The 26,560-nt window shown below is 39.0% G+C and overlaps 1 protein-coding gene across 3 annotated transcripts in view; it reads left to right on the top strand.

Moving 5' to 3' along the window:
* STXBP6 (syntaxin binding protein 6) overlaps positions 1 to 26,560 on the top strand; it is a 248,510-nt gene that overhangs the window by 218,774 nt on the left and 3,176 nt on the right. For all 3 annotated transcript variants that reach the window (XM_081289402.1, XM_081289401.1, XM_081289400.1), the window contains one exon: positions 21,327 to 21,484. In XM_081289402.1, the coding sequence (XP_081145528.1) occupies positions 21,327 to 21,484 (158 nt within the window). The remainder of the gene's footprint in view (positions 1 to 21,326; positions 21,485 to 26,560) is intronic.

Raw genomic sequence — 26,560 nt, forward strand, 5'->3', positions numbered from 1 at the left:
TTCTTTTATCCCAGGAAAGCAGGCATCTGAAATCAAAGTTATCGGACCCATTAATTCCATGCCAGGCATGAATCTGCCCCATTCACAGCGGCCACCTGCAAATGGCATGTCTTTCAGCACCATAATATTGAGAGATACCCAAAAGGGCAGACTAACTGTCCATGGCTATGGAGTTCAAAGCAATGATTCATTTGTCGCTCCTTACAGGCCAAGTCATTGAGGAAAAGAGGAAAATAATTAAAATCTCAAGAAGAATGTGTGCAACAAAAATCTGTAGTAGATGAGAAAGCCACTAGAAAGAATAATTGCAAATTGAATTCACCCCAAATGAAATGGTGCAGAGGGAGCAGAGAAATAGAAAATGACCTTAAGTATATTTAGGATACTCAAAAGATAAAGGAACCAGGGTGTGGTGGTGCAGACCTGTAATCTCAGGAGCTGGAGAGACTGAGGGAGGAGGATCACAAGTTCAAGGCCAGCCTCAATAACTTAGTAAGTCCATAAGCAACTTAGATCCTGTCTTAAAATAAAAAATAGAAAGGGCTAGAGCTGGAGCTCAGTGGCAAAGCACCTCTGGGTTTAATCCTCAGTACCCCAAAAAAATTTAAATTAAAAAAATGAAGGAATTGGGGGAAAGCAGTAAGATTTTATAAAACAAAAGCAAATGAAAAGATGAGGTAGTAGGGGAGAAAATAGTTCTGAAAATGAAAAATTGTTTTTTTAAAATTGGTTTTAGTTGTAGGTGGACACAATACTTTTATTTTTATTTATTTGTTTTTATTTGGTGCTGAGGATCAAACCCAGTGTCTCACACTTGCTAGGCAAGTGCTCTACCACTGAGCTACAACCCCAGCCCCCCAAAAATAGTTTTTTGATATATACTCATTTGATAGAGTAAACTCTATATACTTTGACTATATACATAATCAAAGATATAATTAATGAATTGAAAGATAATAATGAGAAATTTACCCATAATATAGTACAGAGCAATGAAGAATGCATTTGTACATAGACAATAGAATGAGAGGCCATTCAATCATAGGAGTTTCTGAAGAAGAGGTTAATTCGGGTAGAAAAACAATATTCCAAAATACAATGGCTAAAACCTTTCCAGAATTGAAGGTTCAGACTAAGGGTAGCACCAAATACCACACTTGAAAATAAAACAGAGTTTTACCTAGTTCTCTATATAAAGCAGGAAAACATTCAGAACAGAGAAAAATCTTACTGCTAAAAATGAAGGACAGTTTTCCTAAAATAGTAGGACAAACTGCTTACTTGTCTTCATCAACAAGAGATGCCAAAAGTCAACATATTAATATCATACAATCAAAGATTGATTATTAACTACCTCTAGACCCTTGTGGAAGGAAATCCTTCTTGGTGTATTTCAACATGAAGCAAAATGAACCCAAAGGGCAGCAGTAGTATGTAAGAAACAACAATGATCACAAATACAGTAAAAATACAATGCCAAACTTAATTGCTTAATGATTATTTAAAAGTTATTTTGGATATTTTCTTAAAATAACTGGAGATAAAGTTATAGGCAGAAGTAATGCTGTGTACTCAGTAAGTAGTTAATCCACACTAATGTCTTTTTCAAGAAGCATAGTTACTGAGTGAATTGTACTTTGATAGAAGAAAAAAAAATGCCAGTGACATTTGTTAGATTTCTGGCTTTAAAATGATAGAATAAAAAAGGATTTTCCCTTCTTTTCTTGAATATACCCAAAATCAACTAGTAGGAGAATATATGAATACAAAGTCTATCTCTAATCAAAAAAAATAGCTGTCTCTAATATAGACTCCTATATTTGGGAAAGACTGATAAACTTGGAAAAGGTCAGAGTGGACCCTAGGAAAGAACTACCAAAGCTATGGTCTCAGACAAAGCCAAAAGCCTACAGGATGAAATGGTCCAAAGTGTGTGCCATTAACACCTTCATTGGAACAAAGGAGCAGATGCCTGGAAAGCTGTGGGAGTCTGATGGACCCAGAATGGGCTGATGCCTTGATAAACAAGAAAAGAAGGGCTGAATGTAGACTCAAAGCCAAAGCCATGTTTTCAGGTATCAGTCTGTTAATGGGGCAAGGTGGAAGAAAAAAACTCAGTTCCCAGCCTTCCTGTAGTACAGATCCCTTTTGGGCAAGTAAAGTCTCAAGAGGCTTCTGTGACATATACAACCCTGCATGATAAGGAGAATAATAACCCCTGCCTGCCAGCCTAGAATGTGGTCTTCCTTCCCTGGTGATGTGAACTGGAAAGTGATCACCTTATTCTCAAGTGAATAGTGATCCCAATAGAACCAGCCTTGGTAGTTCCATATTTACTAAGTGTATGTCCTTAGGCAACTTTTAAGCTTCTGAATATAGTTTCTGTTTTTGTAAAATAGGATAATAGTGCTTCCCATATAGAGACATGGTTAGGACAAAATAATATATGTAAAACACCAAGCATGCTCCCCATTACAATTTGTAAGTATCAGTAAATATTCCCTGATCAACAAAGACCAATAGGTGGAATTCCCAGGGCTGAGCACTGACTGACTGGCTTTCCTTACACAGATTCAATAGAAAGAATGCCTGTGTTCAAATCTCACCTCTTTCACCTACTAGTCTTATGATCCCAGTCAAATTATTTATCTGGTTCTCGGGTTTCCCATTTGTAAAGTAGTATCTACCTGACAAAATTTTTATTTCTGTTTTGTTTTGGTACCAGGGATTAAACCCAGGGCACTCTACCACCAACCTATATTCCAGTCCTTTACATTCTTTATTTTGAGATGGGGCCTCACTAAATTGCTGAGACTAGCCTTGAACTTGTGATCCTCCTGCCTCTGAGTCACTGAAATTATAGGTTTGAGTCACTGTGTCCAACAAGTTAATTCTTTTTTTTTTTTTAAGAGAGAGTGAGAGAGGAGAGAGAGAGAGAGAGAATTTTTAATATTTATTTTTTAGTTCTCGGCGGACACAACATCTTTGTTGGTATGTGGTGCTGAGGATCGAACCCGGGCCGCACGCATGCCAGGCAAGCGCGCTACCACTTGAGCCACATCCCCAGCCCCAAGTTAATTCTTAAAGACCACTTTGAACAGTGCCTTGAGAGGAGTAAATATTCATTATGTCTTAGCTATTAGTGCTTTTATTTTTCAAGAATGACAAGTTGTGCCACAGATATGGTTACCATACTTATTAGATTTTTAGGGATCATTAGCTTCTCAGGAGATGTGATCCTTTAAACATAAAACCAAACATTGACCAAATTTTTCCCCCATTAGGCATAGGATGTATTGCCCTACTTATTAGTCATGTATTCTAAATTCTGGTTTAGAGAATACATTATATCTGTAGATAATGATCCAAATTCTCTTTCAACCATGGTTAATTGTTTTTTAAGCTAGATTAACATCATTGGTTGTATAGATTGTTTACATGCCAGCCAGTTGTGATAACTTATAAATTGGGATCTTAGAACAGAGTTCCACAGACTGCTGTGGGCCAAATCCAACCTGTTTTTATACATAAAGTTTTATTGGAACCCATCTTTTACATATTGTCTGTGACCCACTTCATGCTGCAGTGGCAATTGCACCAGACGCACTGTGGCACAAAAAGCCCAAAACATTTACTCTTTAGCTTTGTATAGAAGTTTGCTGACTTCTACCCTAAAGACTTCCAAATAGGCCTTTAGTCAGAAACAACATTTTATGGATACATTTAATAAAATGTTTAGTGTACTTTGGAAAAAGTAAAGGATAACAAAATTAGAAAGAAATTGGTAGTTATATGGTTCCAGTACCCTGTGATGTTTTTGTAATTATATAAAAGCTATTAACCTACAAGAAGATGGTGTGGAATTCCGCTCCTTTCTTAGTGTGGGAAATGTCAGATTTAGGACTGCTTGCTGCTGATCTTTTTGTTAAGGGATGCTGTCAAGGCCAATATGTCTAAAATTAGAGAAAAGAGCAGAAGGAGGGCAGACAGGGACAGACAATGCAACTTTCACTCATAATCACAGAGCTCAGCTCCCTGTGGATTTGCCTGGCCAGGTTCCCAGTTGAAAGGGGAGATCTTTGTAATGTTTTTAGTCTTCATTTTCCAGGCCTATTGGATTGTGGATGGTATGAGCTTTTTCTTGTCTTTCCTTTTTTAATGGCCATACTTTGTTGTTTCTTTTCTCATTTTCTGTGTGTTTTTTTTTAACTTGATCGACTTTTTAATCTCAGCCTAGAAAACACCACTGTTGAAATCTGTTGGGAATGTTTAAATCAGTAAAAAGAAGCAGGAATTAAATACACGAGGGTGGTTGAGTTATCCACACATGTAGGTGTCTATGCTCAAATTTGCTTACTTCCCATTTGGTACATTTCTAGAAGGAATTATACAGTAGGTACTTAGTAAGACAGGGAAGAGCCCTTAACATATTGGCCATTTTTAAAAATGTCCACCTTTCCTTCAATTCCACCACTATAGACCACAAACTTGTTGATGCTCACTCAAAAACCAGAGAAACTCTCAGCTGAGAAACAAGTCATATCTTTAATCAGATTTCAACAAAAAGGAAAAGATGCTTTTTGGCTGCCAAATCCCTAGAGATCATTAGTTGTTGTTGTTTCTTTCTAGTTACTATTTCTAGCCACCCGCAGCTCAGCTGGGCATCTCTAACACTTACCCTCCCCAGAGATAATTCAGTCTTTCTGGCAGACTCACCTTATAGGGGAGAGTCAAAGGTAAAGGTACTTATATACAGCTAGTCATATTAAGGCCCTATCCAGACCTCTTGGATTAATGGCAGAATTGTAAGCCTTACACATTTGTCTCCTTGCTTATTCTTAATCTTATAAAGATCAGTTCTGTCCTAGCCTTGATGAAAGGAGCACAGGACCCAGCATAGCCAAGCAACAGCTGATTGTGGCTTGAGCTGTTCTGCATTGCTCAGCTCCAAGGTCCTGGGACCTGGGGGTTCCACCTGCTCACATGATCCCCCCCGCCCCAATCCAAAGCAACAGAACAACACTTTGCTGGCTTGTCACAAAAGGTCACAGGAAGAATGTAACACATGATTATGAGACTTGAGAGTATAGTTAGGTGGCAATAAAATTTCAGATTTCAAATGATGAATATGCATCCAATCCTGTACTGAGGCAGAGAAAGATGCCACTACCATCTTATCGGGGTATGGGGTATGAATTTGCATATTTTGATAGAAATAACTGGTGGACACTCAAGTGCCTAGTTCTCAGACCACTTTTATCTTTAAAAGTACTTAATTTTCATGTTTTACAATGCTCAGAAACTTGTCCTACTTTCTTTCATCTTCCCTGTTGTTTCACCCCTTGTTTTAGATCATTTGTGTCGAGTTACATTTATTCAAAATAAGCAAAGCATTCAATTACCTAAAAGAAAGGAGACTAGAAAAAATTGTAGTGCCATATATACCCCGTAACCTCTAATAATTATGTCTGGATCAGCTAACATACGAATTAAAATATGCATGTTCTTGATGTCTTCTAGTCCACAAAAGGAAATGATTACTACATTTGTCAAACTAATGCCAATATGATGATATGTTAAAATGTTCAGCTTGCAGCTGCAAGTTAGTAAGCCATCTAAGGTAAGGCCTTAATTATAGCTCCATCCTGCCGCAGAAATGCTTAATTAGACTTGTGTAAGATTTTACTTGAAGCAAGACTTTTTTCCTGAAGACTTAAGGAATTAAGAAAAAGACTTTATTTTCCCATTCATCTTCTTTTCTTCTTTTTTTGACCTTTAAGGCATCCTTCCACCCTGCTTTCTTCCTGTTATAAGAATTAACCATTTAGTCCAGCAATTTACTAGTCTTGTCCACCTTTTTCACTGGTTATTGATTTTCACTTCTAAGTTGTGAATTTCCAAATGTTATTTTATCTTTAGTATTTAGACTAGGTCTTGAATGCAAAATAAATACTTTTTACTTATAAAGTTCCTTTCTACCCTAAAGTGAATAGTACCAGTTTTAAAGACATCTTACCAGTCATCTTGTTAAAAATCATCAAGTATCAAAGTACATGACTTTATGCATACATTTATAGGTATGTTATTGCTTGCTGACAAGCATGTTGGTGCTGGCTCTCTGGAGCGGCAGTGAGAAAAGTTACTGATTCCTTTCACCCCTGTGCTATTTCAAAAGCCATGTATTGTCACACTTGTGTGATACAATGTCATTTTACCTTATTGCCATGCTGCTCTTTAAGTTTACCTATCGATACGTTTTTAATAAGAAAGGAAATGGAAATGTGTCTGTAGCCACACTGTGCAAGAGAGAAAATGGTTTTATGAATGTTGTTACTAGAGTTGCTATGGCTAAAAATTCAAAGCAGAAAGTGGCATATTTATATTAATATATTAATCTGTAAAGTCTGTATTTTTATTTTACTTATATTTTGTCATGCTGGGGATTGAACCCAGAGCATCATGCATGCTAGACAAGGACTACATTCTCAGCACAATATTTTTATATTTAAACTATAAATATGGTTTACTAATGCTTATTTGTAATAGCACCTACTTTTTTGTTCTTAAAAAAGATGAAGGAAAACTTTCCAAAAACTACATTTTTATTTTTTTAATTAGATAGTCTGTGTTTATTTTTATCCTAGGTGGTTTAAAAATATTTAAGTAACTAACTTCATCACTGCGTGCTTAAAGTATGCATTTATCAATTTCACTCCTCCTGTTCCCATATACAGAAATAATATCATTGACTCAATTTGTTTTAGGTAAATAAAACATTTTCAAGAGAGTCTTCTAAATTTGGGTACTCTCTCCAGAGTACATTGAAATTGGGAACATTGCACCTTTTATTGGTCAGAACAACATTCAGTAATGTTGAATAACAATCATATCTTACAATCTCAGTGGCTTAACATATACAATGTTATTTTCGCTCCAACAAGGCCTGTGACTTCAGTGTTTCTCTAGGCAACTTCTTAGTTGTGACCCAAGGGCCCAGTTTACTCCTGTCTTTGGCATTCCATCATCTCTACATGAAGTGCATTCCAAAGTCAAATTTCCAGGGGAAAGAGCTGGAGGGCTGCCTATGGGCTGCCTCAGCCAAGAAGTAATGTTGTGCTTCTTCTTGCAACCCACTGGCCATCTTATCCATCGAACTGCAAGGAAGGCCAGAAAATACAGACTTTAAAATATATATTCAGGAAGAAGAAAAATGAGACACAATTCTGTGGACACCTAGTATTATTTCTGCCAAATCTTTTATGCATAGCAGAGGAAAACTTCGAAAAGCATTTTTTTTTAATTCTTAATTTCAAATCAGGTAATGTGAATTGATCTTATAGTAAAACTCTGCTTTTCTTCCTTTAAAAAGCCATGATCCATTCTCTGCCAACAAGCCCTTCTCCCTCACTGTCTCTTAAAACTCTGCATTTTCCTTCCCATCTTTTCCATTATAGTTCAGGCCCTTCACATCTTTCGCTTGAATATCTGCAATACTGGTCACCTCACTTCCTCTCATTATTCTAACCACACCCCAGACAGATCATCCTCTCTTCAACACTGGGTGGTCTCTCTACCTTGAAAACTCCAAGGAGCATTAGTGGCCATATAATTAAGTATTGTGTTAAGAGTCACATACCTTCAAGGTACGAGGATTCTTCATTCCTCAGGATGTAAGAATTTTTCTCACAAGGATTATAAATGGCTTGAAAACCAATGAATGAAATATGAAATATTTTTAAATTGTGAGAAAACTTTCTTTTAGATGTGAATCTATTAAAATTTAAAAAAAAAAATTTATTGTGACACTGGGGATTGAACCCAGTGGTGCTCTGCCACTGAGCTATATCCCTAGTTTTTTCTACTTTATTTTAAGACAGGGTTTCACTAAGTTGACCAGTCTGCTCAAACTTGTGATCCTCCTGCATCAACCTTCCAAGTAACTGGGTTTATAAGCATGTGCCACCACACACAGTTGATTCTGTTCACATTTTAACCTTCATGGCTAGGGATAGAATATACTAAAAGTTCGGTCTTCTAAACTGAGTTTTCAATGCTTAATTCTTTTTTTAAAAGTGTGGTATTTATACAGAAGAGGTGCGAAAAATATGCCTTCAGTTCATTTTCTAAATGGAATAAATACAGGAAGAAGTAAAATCTGTTTTGGTTTTTGCCTACTTGGGATGTCATCTTTTTCCCATCAGAACCACAACGACGATTTTGGAAACAGTACTGTTTTCTATTGAAAATAATTTTTCCATATTCATCAAATATCCTGAACTTGATATATTTTACATGTGATTATATCTTTAACAGAATAAGAAAATCCCTAACAATTTAGAAAAATGAAATCAAATTGCAGTTTTATTTTTCCACATCTAAAAGTTGAGCTTTTCCATGTAGTAATTAGAATAGTATAGTCCAAAACGAACGTCAAGGAAAATAAGGATTTAGATATAAATAGTAACCTCATCACGTCTTTATAAAACCAGAATGTCTTCCATTCCTTTTAAATGTACTTTCCACCATCAAGTATCTGTTGAACATCTGTGATAGACATTATGTCTAGAGATGCCAAAAAATGAAGGGACAACCTCTATGTTCAAGAGGCTCCTAGTTTGAAGAGGTACACAAATAAGTAGATCAATAGTTGGGTGCCTTGTAATAAATGTAAAGGGTACCATAGGAGCACAGAGTGCCTCTCACCCTCAGGGAAGCAGATGCCTAGAAGAGCTGTGACTGAGGTGAACAAGCTGATGCAAAGGAATAACTACAAGGGCATGATGCTGGGACAAGTGAAATCAACCCTTGGCACTTAGATTCTGCCTTGCAAGATATGCCTTTAAGAAGCCAGAAACTCTCATAGTGCAAAAAAAAAAAAAAAAAAAAAAAAAGAATAGTGATTTTGGAGTCAACCATACTTGATCAAATCAAGGTCTTATCACTGATCAGAAGTCTATTTGGGGGTGAGTTTCTGCACGTCATCAGTTTTCAGAGGGGAATAATATACTGAAGAGTACCCACTAGGATTAATAGTGAGTGCAAAGCACTGAGAGTAGTTCATGGCACATACTGGGCAGTTAGCAAACCATGGTGTCTAATGATAATAGTACAAGTGGAAATGGGTTGCATTTGTAACTTTGATAATAGACATCTATGGTTGGGTTGGTGGGTATTCCCTCCTTCAGTGTGTGTGTTCGTCATATGAACTGAAAATGTGTTTAAAACAGTGTAATATAGATTAATTTCTCTTTGTTAATTGATAGTAATTTGATTCCATGGATAAAATTGTAGTGGATTTTAATGACCAGTGGCAGGAATTTTTATAGCATCCTTCTTAGGAAGTAAAATGTGTCACCCAAACTCATTAGTAATCAAACAAAATATGTCTAGACCAAAGACTAACTAGTGTATAGTCATAAATCCCATTGTGATTTCATAGCAATTTCAAAATTGTTAAGTATGATTCCAGAGAAATAGTAAAAAAAAAAATACTCCTACAGCTATCAACCTGGACAGAAATTAGATGTGACATTTGTTAGTATACCAGCTTATTTATTATCATATGCCCAATCTGTCAATGAGGTGAGGTTCTCAATTTTATATTCTCCAAATTAAAATAATAAAATAAGTGGTTTTCAAGTTCACCAGTGCCAGCATGGAAAAAAGAAAGAAAAGCTGTACTTCAGTGAACTATGTGCTGAATTCTTTTGCCCTTGATGACAATGTCTGAAACATAATCGACCCACACTTTGTTGCCAGTATCAAAAGAAAACAGGTCAAGGCTGCAGACTGACTTGGTTCTCATTATTCTAAATAATAGGATTTAGCTACAGCAATAATGACCTAGTCCAATAGTATATGACCTTGGTAACTATAATAGAAGATTCTCATGTTATTTATACTGAAAGCATAATCTTCTTTTCAAATTTTGATGAAGTTCAGTCTCTGCTTTCGTTGCTTGTGTTTTTTTGGTGTCATATCTAAGAAACCGTCTCAATTAAGGCCTTAAATATTTACCCTTAGACATTGTCCTAAGAGTTAAGAGTCTGGCTCTTATGTTTAGGTGTTTGATCTATTTTGAGTTAAATGTGTGTATGTGTCATGTAGGGGTCCAACTTCATGCATTTGCAAGTGGCTATCCTGTTGCCCCAGTACCATTGTTGAAGAGACCATTTTCCCTATTGAACTGTGGCTGCCCCTTGGTTATATTGTCCTGACCTAACTTCATTGTGCCAAATTCACCTTGGATTTCTTCTGCTTCTCAGACTATTTCTGCCCAATTTTCTCAGAAGGCCTTTTACCTTCACCTTACTGTGTTAAAATCCCTAAAGGTATGGCTTACCAACCTTCCCCTATTCTCTTTGGTATTAATTCCTAGGTACTTTGGCCATTTCCACCCCCTTCTTGTGCTGATGACTTGCAAACTTTGTGTCTATCCCAGGCTTCTTCTCTACAGAGCTCCAGATAGGAATCAGTATTTGCTTTATGGAGTCCACTTGGCTATCTCATGAGCAACCCAAGTATAACATTACAAAAAATGAAATACCTGATTCTTGCATCTGTCCACCCTCCAAGGAAATTTGTTTTCCTGACAGTTTTTTTTTTTTTAATCTTATAAATTGCACTACTATCCAATTTCTCAAGCGAGAAGCCTGGGATTTAGTCAATATCCTTCATCTTCTGTCATTTCCATCATCAGTCCATCAGTATGTATCTTAAACCTTTCCACTTAATCTTGTCTCCTGGCCCTCATCCTAGTCCAGGCCACCGTTATTTCCTACCTGAATTATTGTAATAGCTTCTTGATCATTCTTTCTCTTTCCTCTCTTGCTCCTTTCACAAACCATAGGCGGAGTATCATTTCAGAAATGATCTCCGTCCATCTTACCCCTATTTAGCCCTATTTAAACTGCTGCAGTGGCTTCTGGATCTATCTCTAAACCCCTCTGCAATTCAGCTCCATTTGTCCCACTACTCTTTCTCAAGCCCACACTCCCTTTCTATTTCTATAGCCACACCAATTACCCTTTCAGTTACTAGAACACATAAGGTTTTTTCCCCCTTTCAAGCCTTTATGTGTGGACTTTGTCCCAGCTCCTCTGTCCAGCGTCACATCTTAAACATTACCTCCTCAGAAAGGTCTTCCTAACTGACCCTGTCGATGCCCCTCCAATATCACAGCAAATTGTTTGCTAACTGCCTGGCAATTCTTTGTTTGTTAACTGCCTGGCAGATGTTTTAAAGTGTTAATTGTTTAACTGCCTGGCAATTTTTAATGGTGTTTTAATAATTTTAGTTTTAACTATAACATGTACACACACACACACACACACACACACACACACCTTTTTATTAACTTATACATACTCAGCTCCTGTTTCTATACTGGAAGCTCCTTGCCTGGCTTGGGGTGGGGGTTGTATGTGTGACAGCACATTTACTTTGCCTGTGACTGTGTTCCAAGCCCACTCCTTCCAAGCCCACTTCTACACCCATTCAAAAAACTGGTGGCCCAAAAATAATTCAATAAATTCACAAACCAGCAAGGAAGTTTTCAAAGGTGGAAGAACATATGATGCCTATGAATGACCAGGTGGGAGAGGGAGAAAAGGCATCACTGGTTGAGTAACCAGACTATACAAGGTCTCAGAGGCAAGAAAGGAGATGTGTGCATGAGAATAACAATTGTTTCCTTAAAGAATTGTTTCATGATCAGTTTTTCAAGTATTTCTACTAAACACAACTTGAAAAATCAAACTTTCTTAAACTTTTAAACATTGTTTATGAAACAGTTCTTGAATTATCTTAAAAAATTTAAGCTACAATCACAGTTTAATAGGACATTATTTTACATGCTGTAGATACTTTCAACTGATAAACATATACAAAATTAACAATTATAATACTTAAAGGAGTATCATATTTCAACCTTTGTAAACAACACCATGAGTTTATGTCTCCATTAGTTCTTAGCTTCTTCCCAGATCTTCCAAATTTAATCAAAGTCCTTTTTTTTTCTTCTTTTTTTCATATTTTCTGACTTTAGAGGAATTTGGTTATCAAGCAGTTGATTTTAGAGGGGGCACAGGGCCTGCTTTCTCTTTCTCAAGTAATCTAAACTTGAGTCCCTGGATATCATACTGGGTCTCTATTTATCATTGAACTTATCATTTCTCATCAGAAGCACTGTTTAAACCCTCACTTTACATGAGCATCCCATACTTTCAACCTGATGGGTTTTCTCCCAGAACCGCATCTCTTGCTTTGCTTGGCCAGTGTTACATAATCTTCCACCGCATCATTATCATACCTCTATCTGGTATATTAGCATTAATGGAAACATACAGATGCCTTATGCATTTCTTACTGCAGTTTGTAACCTACCTAGATATTTCTTCCTCTAGGACTTGCAATCTGTTCTCAACAATCAAATTTCTGAAGAGAGAAGAATACCTCACTGTCACTTTTTCTGATTAATGGTTACATTTCACTATTATTGCTCATCAGCTTTTTCTATGACAGTTTCTTGCTCTTTCTGAAATTCTTTGGCTTACTCAGTTTCCTGTGTTTACCAATTGCTACCCACAGAGAGACAACTACCAGCTTTTGATACAGATATTTAGAAGAATAATATTTGGATACAAATATTTAGAAGAAATGAAGTAACCAGATATTTTAGTATTTCTTCCTAATTGAAATCAATAAAACAAATTAAGCATCCTATCATTACCATTTTGGTTTGTGTTTAAACTTCATTTCTTACATTTTGTATTAACTTTTATTTATTTTTTAGGAAGTTATGACTTCCGCAGTGCTATATAAAATTACTATAATTATTATCTTCAGTTTTGTAGTGTTTATTACTATTGATGTTCTAAATATCACAGCTTGCCCAGTGGGATCCACTTTAAACTTTCTTTTTTTTTTATCTTTTAGCACTATCCTTACCATTTTTTAAGGTATTCTTGCTGTCTGACAGTAATAAGACATTTTAGGCCTGAGTTTTTTTCTTGCCCTGAGGTATAGAATCCACTACTTTCCAAAGAACTTTGCTTTCTTCTAGGGGAAAATATTAAATATTGCTAGACAACAAAGTCTGAGTGCTGGCTTTGCATTTGAGTACTGATGCGTAAAAAAATAAAAAAGTTTGACTGCTAATGTTGAGACACCCTCAAGGACAAAGATGGCCACAGTATTCCCTGTTAAAGTTTTTACTCACATTCATTTTCAAAATATATTATATGTTCTACCCTACTTACAGTAAGAATTGACAAAACTTTAAAAATTCTCTAAAATTTGCAAGGAACACTGAGAAAGTAAATGAAGGTTGGGAGTAGTGGAGGGTCACAGTTAGAAGCCTGGAGCTAGAGCAAGAAGGGCCCCTTGGAGTTGATTGTGTATATTATGGGTGAGCCAGCAAAGCATGGGAATGAGAAGGCACTAGAAGACCTAGGGACCAGTGGCTATCCAGTAAGACTGGAAGAGAACTTAAAGTACCATAGTGACTAGAAATAGATGGCAAAGTACCCTTATTGAAATGTTACTCCATGAACATTGGAATGTGGGATGTGATGGAGAAATCAGAATCAAAGGTAAACTGAGCATGGGCATGGGAGATGGGTAAATACGTCATGAATTCAGGAAGAACAGAACAGATGGAGGGTGAGGAGAGAGACTGGGTTAATAAGGTGTAATTTATGAAGCAGTCATAAATTATATGAGGCAGTATCTAGTGCATGGATATTCTGTAATAATATGAAATGAATCAGTTATTACTGATTCGCTGAGAGTGCATTGAGCTCATGCTGCTTTACTGGGATGATGCTAAGTATATATTTCATTCAGTTCTCACAGTAGACCCTATGAAATACAGGTGCTGTTTTTGTTGTTGTTCTTTAGTTGTAGATGGACACAGTACCTTTATTTTAATGTGGTACTAAGGATCGAACCCAGTGCCTCCCACATGCCAGGCAAGTGCTCTACCACTGAGCCATAACCCCAGCCCAAGGTGCTGTTTTTATTGCCATTATACTGGGGAGAAACCACAACCCCATAGGGAGTAACTTACTTGAGACCACATCACTGGTACTTGGCAAGAGCCAGGTGAAGCCCAGACCTCTCCTGTACCTCTAGCCAGAAAAAGAATGAAGAGAGCAACCAAAGTAATTGGGGTAATCAAGAAATGGCATATTCTAGAAGTCAAGAGAAAGAGCAGCTTTCAAAAGCAATAGTCCATCAACTTGTGCTCTAGTGACCAGGCCACTGGTCAGATTGAGAGAACAGTCATGGTTGAGAGGGTTGGAAGCATGCCACTGAATATTCAAAATGACAGGAAGCATGAGAGGCAGCAGGCAGAGGATACTTCTCCTTCAAGAATGTTCATGGGCCAGGCAAAGTGGCGTCTGAGGGGTGCCAGTCAGTGTTCTAGGTGCCCCACTTGTGCATCACCTCAGCTGTTCCTCATGGCCACGTCATGAGGTAGGCTCTAGACCAACCCCCATAACTAGTGAGGAAATCAAAGCATAAAGAAGAAAGTAACTTGTTCAGGGTTGCACAGCTAGTAAACACCAGGCTCCACATCTCAAACAGAATTCGTCTTTAGCCTATAGAATTATGTAGAGGTTTTTTAAATTGTATGTATCAAGACTTGAAATTATAGTTCTTAAAGTAAAATCCACCAGCATCTCAACTGTAATAAAAGCAGAGACCTGCAGGTCACAGCTGGTTTGCTGTCACACAAACTGGAGAGACAAGGAACAAAATCTATTTTACCAAATTTACAGCCACTTAAGGTTTAAACCTCAAAATAAGGGTTCCCTCTTTGAAGTTTCACTTGAGCCACCCTTCTGAGAGCTGGATATACTTTGAACAAAACAGAACCAAAAGATGTGTCCTTGAATTCATTATTCTGATGCCACATAACTCTTATAAAAGCATGTTCATAAGAACCAAGGTTAAATGAACACTAAACATACTGATGAATTTCCCTGCCTATCCTGAATTTCAATGTTGAAAGGGACATGAATATAATCCTAAATGTTTGGCTCTTGTCATTGGGAATATTAGAACAGTGAACTGAGAGGAGAATATGAACTCACACTTGTATATAGATAGGAAGGGGACACTGGGCTTTTTCCTGAGTCCTTAGGGCTCCACTAAATTACCTTAACATAGCCAGCAGAAGCCGTTTACCTGACAGAATGGCCCATTCTTCTTCCTTTGGTAACTCCAAAAATAGATAACTCCAAGGTCTCCTTCAAGTAGGCTTTGGAGTTTATGGACTTACAAAGTATTCCTGAGCACTGAGTCCATTTTTCTTTGTCATCCGGCTCCAGGCAACAAGCAAGTTTCATGGTCCCTGAAATTAGCCACCAACTTGAAACAAAAGATAATTCTGGAACTGCCATTCAGCATGCTATATCTGTTCTACTGCCTCTATAAAGCAAGCCTTTCTAATGTAATTACATGACTTGTCTGTCTATTATTAAATTGATGAGGACAGGCTGGATTTATTTATTTTTTCTCCTTTTACTTAGAAGTCAGTATAGTTTATTGTAGAATTTCCCATCTCAGATTGTCTGTGCAAGGGGACCCTGTGAATAAATGTGTTTGGGAAACCCTGCATTACCTCCCTGACCTGCCACCCCAACCTCCTTTACCTTTGGTTTACATTAGTTTATTAAAGGCTTTCCAAATGTCTCCTGGAGAGAGCCAGGAAAGGTCATATTTCTAAAGTCATTTTACCATAGAATTGACTTTTCCTTGTAGCACTGTTTTAACCCACAAAGCCACTTTAGGAAGTGCTGACATAAATGTTGAGAGCTTTGGGGTCAATACCAGGATGGTCTTGGGTAAGTCCTTCATCTCCCTAATCTTAACTGTAAAGTAAGGGTAAGAAATCTTGCTTTGAGGAAAGTAGCAGCTTACCACAGCATCTGCCACCTGGTTGGCCTTTGAGAATGGTCCCTGTTCTGTGGTGTGACAGCTGATGTTCACACTGCCTGCATGCCCTTCCTTTAGAAAGTCTTGATGTAACCCAGGGCTTTAAAAAGAATGTTTCTGACTAGTCATTACCAAAGAGGTACAAGTGAAATTTAACCTTTTGGAAGAATCCTTATCTTAAAAAACGATTCTAGAGGTTGTCTAACATTGAAATGCAGCGGCATGACAGTATTGATTAGTCAGTGTAATGCCAAAAGAGCTTGGTGTTGCTCTTAATCTTGTATTAATCTTCAATAATTAATGGAGTCCGTGAATTAAAAGCCATCTCATTTCACTGGTACTTTGCATTTAATCACTCTGTTTATAAAAGTAAAAGCTAGTACCATCCTTATTATTTAAATATTATTCATTTATAAAATATTTAGTTCAAGGCACAGTGCTAAGTGGACTCAGTCTCCTTTGAAGCATCATGACTACCATGCAACTGAGTACCACTGAGGGGGAGGAATGGGGCATTTCATAGGAAGAGGAGTAGCCTGTAGGTGGTACTGAGGGGCCTTGGGACTAGGAGACTGAGCTGTCAAGGAACCAGTTCTTTGTGTAACTTTGTTTTGTTAACATGGGATCTGGGAGAGGTCCTGATCAGTGAAATGTCTTAGACTAGAAGTAGAGAAAGAAAGGAAAAATCATCTGAGGTGAATTCCACATATTAGTATCCCATGAAATTAATTCAAATGTTGCTGGTATTGAACAAGACTTAATTGTACCCTGTGTCCTACTCATGAAAGTGGTATTGCTAAAAAAAAAAAAAAAAATACCATAGATGAAAACAGAATAGGGCCTATTTAATCCACTCAGAGAACAAATCATTATTGAACATTTGGGGCATACAGTATGAGATTATTAGTGTTCCTAGTCTGTTAACAGATTTAATATAATAATTCTCCTTGCCAATTTTTGTGTTAATTAGAACTCAAATCCATTGTGTGTGTATGTATGTGTTTCCCCATAATTTAAATTGGTTTTCTTTTTTTTTTTTTTTTTGGTTGTTTGGATAATTTATTGTGTGACTATTCCCAAGCAGTTAAATTGATGATGAAATAGAAATAGTTCAAGTAAAGCTATTAAGACATTTATGTTTTAGAAGATTGTTTTTAGATGACCATGTTTGCTCAGCACTGAGTATATATGGGCATGTATCTATTGATCATTTATTTTTTTAAGACAGTTTTTCTCCTGCCTTACTTTCTAAACTGGATGAGTATTTTACATTTGAAATACCTACTTTATGTATTTTATATAGAAAGTAGCCCCCAAAAAATTCTGTTTAAGTTGCCTCTTTATTAGCTATAGAATTAGAATTTTTAATTACCACGATGTAGCCTGAACTCCCGGAGGACCAAATGAAATTTTGTTGATATTTGAGTTGTTGGTATATTCTGTGTACTTCCAAAACATACTTTCTTCCTCTTTTTTCTCTTATACTGTCACTTTTCAATATACTTTATTCTTTTCCTGTGCATTTAAATTTATTTTAATTGTGTTTTCTAACAGTAACTGAATATAATGCTATAGCTTTATTTCAAGTTTCTTTTTTAAAAAAGTCTTTTAAATCACTTAACATAAAAGATGCTAGCATATATGTTTTTAAAAGCACACACTGACTGGGACTGATGTAAAGAGAGTGTCAATGAAGCAAGACTGGTTTCTGCTGTACTCTCCAGAGTCTATAATTCAAAAGGAAGTTGACTTTATTTGCTGTGGTTGACAGCTTCTTCTCAGATTGCTTGAATAAATTTGGGTATTAATATGCTTCCTGTCTATTTAGGGAGAATTACTGTTCTATCTGCCTCAGGAGACTGCCTCATTTCCAGATTTAACTTGGCACAGTATGATGGGCCCAAACTTTTGAGTAAGGCATCCTATTTACAAAGTATGCCTTGATTGAATAAATATGTCTCCATACTGTGAGCAACACACCGTGCTACACACCAAGATATCTGAGGAGTGTCTTCCGTGAACTTCAAACTGATTTGAACCAAGTAGGATTGTTCCATTATTCCCACATTCCCTAAAGAACAGATGTGCTCTTTAGGCAGGTAGAGAAACAAACTTCCAATTGCATCCTATGGAATAAAAATGAGAGAGGAAGACAGTTGCTGTGGCACATGTCTATAATCCCAGTAGTTCAGGAGATTGAGACAGGAGGATCATAAGTTCAAAGCCAGCCTCAGCAACTTAAGGAGGCACTTAGCAACTCAGCAAGACCCTGTCTCCAAAAGTAAAATGTAAAAAATGGATATGGCTTAGTGGTTAAGCATCCCTGGGTTCAATCCTCAGTATAAAAATTTTAAAATGAGAGAGGAATCAAGATTAGATCCTAGATTTTTTGGCTAGAATGAAGACCTGGGTGGATATTGGGATTCGTTGCTAAAACAAGGATCCCAAAGGAAAGCAGGCATGAAGGGAAAGATAATGGGATCAGGTTTAGAAATACTGAATTTGAGATGACTTTGGGTCAATTAGTTGGAGTGTCTAGAACAACTGAGCTTATGAAAGATAAAGAATTGGAAACTGAAGTCATGAACTGAATAAGACTGTTCCACAGAGACTCTGAAGAGGGTGAAGGACAGAACCCTAGAATTATAGTTTGAGCAAGGAATCCCAGAGAGAAGAAAATAAGTGAACAGAAGATCTATGTCAAAAAAGGGGGACATTTGAAGATTTGGAAATGACCAGTGTGATCTAAAATTTATTTGGTTAACAAAATTAAATGGTAACCTCAGGGGATTTTTAACCCAGCTGGATGTCACTGAAGTGAGGTAGGAGAAAGGTTGCCACAGATAATACTTGATGAAGCACCCAACGAGGACAGAGGTAGCACTTAGAGTTGAGGAGGAGAAGGGAATTGATCTAGAGCTTGATAAAGGTGATGGGACTTCACTGGGCCTGAATTGTGCATAGAATTGAGACTGGGAGAGAGCATTTCAACTAGGAGAATGAGATTTGTCCAAATTCATTCTTGTGCCTGAAAATCACTGAAGGTAGATTTCTTATTGACACTGTGTGGTCCACAGTGTCATCTTTGAACAGTAAAGGCAGCATTTGGTTCCCTTTCAGTTGTACCATTTGGTTTTATTTTTTATAACAACTATTGGTTAAATAATATCATATAAAACTGGGTGTGGTTTTATCTGACATCATGTACCAGACTAATTTCAGGGAAGTCATGATGAGAAAGTAGTCTGGCTTATGTGTAGCAGGTCCATTCCAGAAACCCAAATGTATATAACTTTTAATCACATGGGTCACTTCCAAAGGGAAAGGCAAATCCTCTTTATACACCCTCTTAAATTTATAGCAAAATCCTCTTTATACACCCTCTTAAATTTATAGCAACTAATTATAAAATCCCTTTGATTTAATGTGGCTATTCCTAGCCATGAAGTGGCCTTCCCTGTGTTTTCCCAGTCCTTGTATGGCTAAACTGTGGGTATATGAAGGGATTTCCTTGTGCCACTCCTCTCCCAGCACCTTCCAGGCTCTAAGCCATCTTCTCATCACACACCATTGGCCTCTCCCATCTTCAGATCATAGGACTTGCAATGTGACATGGGTAGCTCTGAATTTACCAAGTGGAATACTTTGAAGACAGAAATGATCAGGCATTACCTTGGGAAATAACCTATGAAACCTGTCCCTATGCTACCACAATCACAATGCTTAGTGATTGCTTCCCCAGACCCACACCATATCTGCAAAGAAGGGGGTACAAAATAAGGAAAAGTCATTGGAGAAAGCAGGTCCCTGTGCTGGTGTGTCATTTCCCTAGTGATACAATCTTGGGCAGGCCTTTCCACCTGTCCAGTCTGTCTTCTCAGTAGAATTTTTGGATAATCAAGTGAGGTAGTATTTGTGAAGGTGATTTATGATTGCAAAATGCTATATAAATATTAGTTTGGATAATAGGCTTTCATCATAGTCATGAGAATGACATGAAAACAAAAGGGGACTAAGATTTCTTCCCCTAAATCTGTTCCAAAGTCCCAGACCTTCCACTCCAAGCCTGTGTTCCACCAAATGTCTCCAGAGTTACGTCTCCTCTGCTCCCTGCTCTTTTGTACACATTTTTTTTTAATGCTGGTTCATGTGATGCTTTCTGCAAATAGTAACACTAAGTTAATCCCATTCTCCTTCCCTTAGTGTGTGTTTGAAGCCCTTGAAGTCCACTCCTAAAGAAGGAAAATGGAAAACAACTCACTAAGTGCTTCCTCTAGACCAGGCACCTTCTTTGCCTAAGATCCTTTTCCACAAACCACAGGCTGTTACTACAGAGGAGAAATTAGGAAGTCTTTGCAGCCAAGACCGGTGGAAATTACATTTCTATTAAAAGCTATCTGTGGCTAGATGCATCCATCCTAGGTACAAAGTTTAATGATGTCATAAACTTATTCAAAGACATAAAGCTATTACATGAAATGCCATTAAATATCTTCCACTCAGTGTTAACAAAATACAGCTATAAATTTCCTTTGGTTGTCATTTGCAAGTTGCTGCTTCTCAGTGGGTTATGCGTCTGCAACTTCTTCACCATCAAGTTTTGCTGACCAGTCTTTGGCAAATAGGATGTTGAGAATGCATGACCCTCTGAGATGTGATGCTTTTTCATTTTCTCATTATCATCATTCCTGAGTTTGGGAATGTCAAATTTCCTGTACATTGTTTTGTGTAATAGTTTTCTACCTGCTCGTGCTGAGGCTTTCTATTCCATATACTGGGAATCAGAGGTCAGTAGGCCCAGCAATCCTAGCCATGGCACAGGATTCAAGGCTGGAAGCCAACACATCTACCTTAAACTTTGAGACTGAGTCGTAGCTCTTGAGAGCTATATATTTGCGGGTATTTCTTACTTGCTGGATGAAAGAAGAAAATGAAAGGGAAGAATTAAAGGAATCACAGAGCATTGTATCTGGAAAACTCCTGTGGCCCCATTTTTCCTGTGATGATTCTCCTACATTTGCAAACCAAAAGGAAATGCACATAAGGTCCAGACGTGACTCATTGAACTTGCCTAATTCTGTGAACTTGTCAGGATTCTCATTTACTTTTGCAAGCCAAGTCTTAAATCCAGATGGGCCCCAGCTTTTTGAGCCTCAGCAGACAGAACACTGGCAAAATCGATGGGTGTGGAGAGAAGCATCCAGAATCTGCCTAGGTTCTGCTGTCCATCTGTGGTAGTCTTCTACAGTGAGTCAGACAGTCAGACAGAATCAGAAGAAATGTCAGCTTGCTTCCAGGGTGCTGGAGGCTTTTCCATAGCATAGGGTCTGGTCACTGTGGGTCAACTAAGCTAGCTCCTGATGCTCTTGCTCTTCTTCTTCCAGGAAACAGCATTCTCCACTCGGCCGCTGATAGCGTGACCAGCGCAGTACAGAAGGCTAGCCAGGCCTTGAATGAGCGTGGGGAGCGGTTAGGCCGAGCAGAGGAGAAGACGGAAGACCTGAAGAATAGTGCCCAGCAGTTTGCTGAAACTGCACACAAGGTGGGCCAGCTGAGGGCTGGGGTCTTAGCTCTGGGCTGCCAGGAAGTTATAGTATCAAGAAACTTTTTATTTCAGCCATATTTCCTGTGGTGCAAGATATAAAATCAAGCAGCTTTTTAAAAAAATTTCTCTTTGATAATTTCCATATGCTACTTACTAAGTACCAGAGTTATGAAAAATTTCTTCTGTATCTGGTTTCTTTGCTATGGCCTTTCTGATGTCCTCATCTCATCCCTATCTCTGACCTTCCAACCTTGCCTCTTTAGGAAATCTGGAACATTTTTAGTTGGTGCCCAGGAGGTCAGGATTCAAGTTTCAGGGCACAGGATGAGGCAGAAATGACATCCAGTCTCCAAGTGTATCCCCCACCCCTGCCAAGGCCTGAAAGTGTCCTTGGTGGGCTTTAAGCTGCTTGGGCTTACTTTTCGATCCTGTCTCTTTCCTGTCCTGTAGCTGGCATCTCGTGTTCTTGTCTTTTCCCCAGGCACAAAACAAGCTCCAGTCTCAGGGCTGGTGTGCCCACTGACAGGGGTCAGGTTTTATTTCAGTTCGTGGATTCTGGGCTCAGACGGTGTGAAGCTGCAAGATGCCTCCTCCCTCCAAGTCTAGAGAATGGCATTCCCCGTATCACTGGGTGCACACCACGTGCCTCCATACCCTTGCTAAGAACAGCGCCTTTCAGAAGGTGAAGCGGGAGTTTTTATTGGTAGTCACTACCTAAGGCATTCACAAACAGAAGATGAGGGGCCCCGTTGGTCAGGTGATAAGGAGGATTTATGCTGTCCCTGTGCTTCAGATCAAAGGGCAGTTCTTTTTCTGGCTAGGGATTGGAATTTAGGCTTCCAGAAACAAACACTGCTGATGATGGTCTGTCAGACTCATAATCTGGACCTTTAGATATGCTTTTCAGGTGACTTTTGAGAAAAAAAAAAAATTGCACCAACAGAAAGTCCTATTGCTGCTGAGGAAGCAAAAATGGGCAACCTAAAAAGCAATAAGAAAAATAACCCCAGGGCTGGGGTTTTGTAAATAACATGTAAAAGGCCCTGGATTCAATCCCCAGCACCAAAAAAAAAAAAAAAAAGAAAGAAAGAAAAATAACCACAGCAGAGTGGCCTCTCCCAGGCTCACACTCAGTCCCAACTGAGCATGTGACTCCAGGTAGGTACCTCCTGCTGTTCCTCCCTGCATCAACTTTGCACAGACCTGTCGGGGTATCATTGATTCTCTATCGCCACAGCCACAGTGTCTTACTGCACTGCTACCTCTGGGACCCTTTGGAGACCCTTAAAGAATTGGCCTGATCTTTCTGAAAATGTAACAGCACTGCTGGAGGCCAGGGCGTCATTGCTGCAGCTATTACAGAGGAAGTGAACTCGGATTTGAAGTTTCCCTAGTCCCTCCCTCCCTTCTCCAGCCTTTGTGTACAGAGGTGGAAATGAGATAGAAATGCTGGAATTCAGTCCCACATTCATATAGCAGCAACTTAAATAATTCAGATGGGAATGGTCAGTAGAAATTTGTATAAATCTGAATTTTTATTATTTAAAATTACGTCCATAAAAATAGTTTCTGCTAAACCTGCCCTTTCAGTCATAATGAGCACTACACAGGAGCTGGAGAAGTGTTTCTAGTGACAGAGGCTCCTCAAAATAGCAAGAGAGAAAAAAATGGAGGGACACTGGGGTGGGGGGCCTCCTACTACAAGTCCATACCCTCTACATGGAGAGCAACTTGAAACAGGAACCTGACAAAGCCACCCAAGGCAGAGGAGACTCTGGCTTTGACCATGGGGAGGGTCTGTGTCAGGCAGTTAGTTACCTGCTTTCGGTAAAGAGGAACGAGGCAGGGGCAGTTGGCATTGGGTCCGTTTCCCCTCCTGCAGTGTTCTTCAGGGAGAGTGGCTGCTGGAGTCTATTAGCATGTATGCAGGAGTGTGAGACAGTGTCAAAGCCAGACTTGGTGTTTTCTACAACTGGGATATGTGCTTATGAATCACTGGCATTGGCAGTATTCCTAACGAGCAGATTGACCTCTTTGGATAAGGTGTGGCTGTTTTCCCAGGGATGAGGACTGCTGATTTGGCCCTGCTAGAGTAGGCTTACCAAGATGTCATTTCACTGGCCAGGCCCCAGTGGGACCTGATGATGAGGAAAGAGTTCAGAGATGGAAGCCAGGCCTTCCACCCCCAGGCATAAGTGGCTTTGTTGACTCATCAAGAGTGGGCTGTGTTTGCAAGTGGAGGCACAGCACCCATGGCAGAGCCCTGAGCAGAGAACAGTGATTCTAGGTGACAGTTCCTCCAAGCTCCCAGTTGAATCAGGACACCACCCCTCGTGGGAAGGTATACCAACACCTGTCTAGACTGCAATAGAACCAGATCTTTGACCTTCTAACTTTCCCAGAATCCCTGCAATGAACCAGGTATGAGAGTAGAGGAATCACTTTTGCACAGTCCTGCCCTTATGCTACTGGGGTGCTTGTCCCCTACAGAGCAAATGGAAAATGATCCTTCTCCCCACTCCCCTGCATCCCTCATCTCTGCCCTGGTTATCCCGGCTTCAGGAAGTGCGGTTCCTTCCTGAGCCATGGACTGGGCACAGTCCCAGCTGTTAGGAAAGAACAGCTCCACCACAGAGCAGCCCTGCCCCCAAAAGCACAGCGCTACAGTGTGTGCAGTACCCACAGCCCGCCACGGGCCATGAGTCAGCAGGCATGTGTTACCCACACCTAGGCATCCTCAGATGACACTTCTCCCAGAAAGGAGCATGGATATGCCCCATTCTGTAGAAACACACATTGTCGGGCGGGGAAGGAAGGGCAAGTGGCATTCATCTCACTGCAAAGGAATGGCCAACTCTCCAGGTACTACAGCCAGCTGTTTCCCGTGGACCTCTAGGCCCAGAGGGAAGGGTCTCAGGCCTCCTATAAGTATCTACCAAGTATCAGTGATGATTTTTTTAATTATCATTATTTAGATAGATTACATTGAAAGAGGAAGTTTTCCATGAGAAATTAAGAAAACAGAATAGATCAAAAGGAAATTTTAAACTTCTTTGGGAATTCTGACACTTAAATTATATTAATCCATAGAGTTGGAGATGTTTTAATAGATATATAAGGAAGCTAAGGTATGGAACAGCTGTGACCTTAGAGCTGAAGGTCACACAGAAAATTTGTAACCAGGTCTCCTGACCTTGTTTAGTCTAGTGTTCTTCCTGCTCTTACCATCCTGCCTTCTATTCTAAAGCTCCCAATTCCCAGGGGATTTCTCTTAAAAAGTAAATGATGTCACTTTCTGCAAAAATGCCTATCATAGGTCATTCAGGCTACTGTAACAAAATGCCATAAAACTGATAAAACAACAGAACTTTGTTTCTCACAGTTCTGGAGACTGAGAAACCTAAGAGCCTGGTGGCAGAAGATTTCATGTCTGCTGAAGGCCAGTTTTCTGATTCATAGTTGACAACTTTTCAGAGTGCCCTCTAATGGTGGAAAGGGCTAGGGGCCTTTCTCTACCCTCTTTATAAGGACATAATCCCATTTATAAAGACACTACCCTCATGACCTATGTACTTCCCAAAGACCACAATTGCTAATACCATATCATAGGGGATTAAGTTTTAGATTATGAACATTCAGACCATAAAGGTACTTGAAATAGCACATGAGGTTGTGTTTCTGCAAAGCACAGCTGGTCACAACCGGGTGGTCCCCTGAGCTCCATTCCAGATGCACTGTCCTGGAAACTGGGGTGTAGTTTGAGCAGCAGCACAATCACCATTGAAGATCAATGGCTATGTGTGAATTGGCACAGGTGCCTTAGTGGAAAGTTAACAGCTCAATGAATACCAGAGCGGTGGCACTAATCAAATATTCATGCTTGATATTCATTATGCATGACACTTAACAGTGTCATTTATTTGATGGTCCTCATTGCTAAATAATGTTTGAGGAATGGAGGCAGAGCAAGAAGGGGAGGCCTTACAGTAAAGAGGGTGGCCAAGGAGTGGGACCAATCTGAGGTAGAGCCCTGGCTTTGTCTTTCTACTCACTGGAGTTTATAATTCTTTTTACTGTCCCAGACTCTTGACTCTTTGAGATCAGGAGTTATTAGCCACCTCCACACTTCTTGGCAGAACCCCACAGCACTCAGCCTAGCAGCCTGTGCATACTCAACTTCACATGCTCTTTCTTTGTAAAACACAAAGGTTAACCTTCCAACATGAGGGCAGGTCCACACCTAATTCTTAAAAGGCAGAGAACCTGATCATGATGCAATGGCAGGGTTTTAACAAAGCTATTGCCTCAGAGCGCCATCTGTTCTTTACTCAAAGGAATTCTGCATCACAGAACTCTCCTCCTGGTCATTCCCAGCCCAATCACTGGGATTCATCCCCAATGTCAGACTCTGAACACGTGAAGAATTGCAGTTCAGTCTCTACTGTGCTTTCTATGGGTCCCTTGGGAGAAGATCTAGATAAGAAAAGAAAGATTTAACTCATATTCTATATCTGCATAACGTTTTTTTAAAATACATGATCCTGATCTCCCAAGTGGGCTATTTGGTGTTCCTATGTATAAAGAGCTAACGTTTCAATAGATCACATTCCTCAGATACCAGTTGGAGAAGTAGTAAGTCAAGGTCTGAATTTGGTCAGTTGTTCAGCCCAAGTCAGCAACTCAATATAATTGTCAAGGTCTTTGGACTTGGTTGAAGGTCCGGACTGGGTAGAGAGTACATGATTGTATATTGTCCCACTACAGGCCATTTAGTTTTTATACATCATGAGATATCAGTAGATACTTATATTGTAGGAGTACTGCTTTTCCTGGATAATTGGTAACCTGGGAATCCCAACTTTTCTAGGGTAAGTTCTGCCTGTACATCAGTTTTTCCGGTTGTTCCTTCAATGGGCTGAAAGAATACAGCACCACACTTTCTCCCACTGGACACGTACACCACTTAAATTAGCACAGGAAGAGAAGTAAGCCAATGTCCACTGAACTATTTGAACTATTTGGAAAGTGTTGCTCATCTACAGAGATGTACAGAGAGAGTGAAGTCTTGGTTCT

The sequence above is a fragment of the Spermophilus citellus genome (assembly GCF_964194105.1).
Source record: "Spermophilus citellus genome assembly, chromosome: 4".
NCBI classification, from domain to species: Eukaryota; Metazoa; Chordata; class Mammalia; order Rodentia; family Sciuridae; genus Spermophilus; species Spermophilus citellus.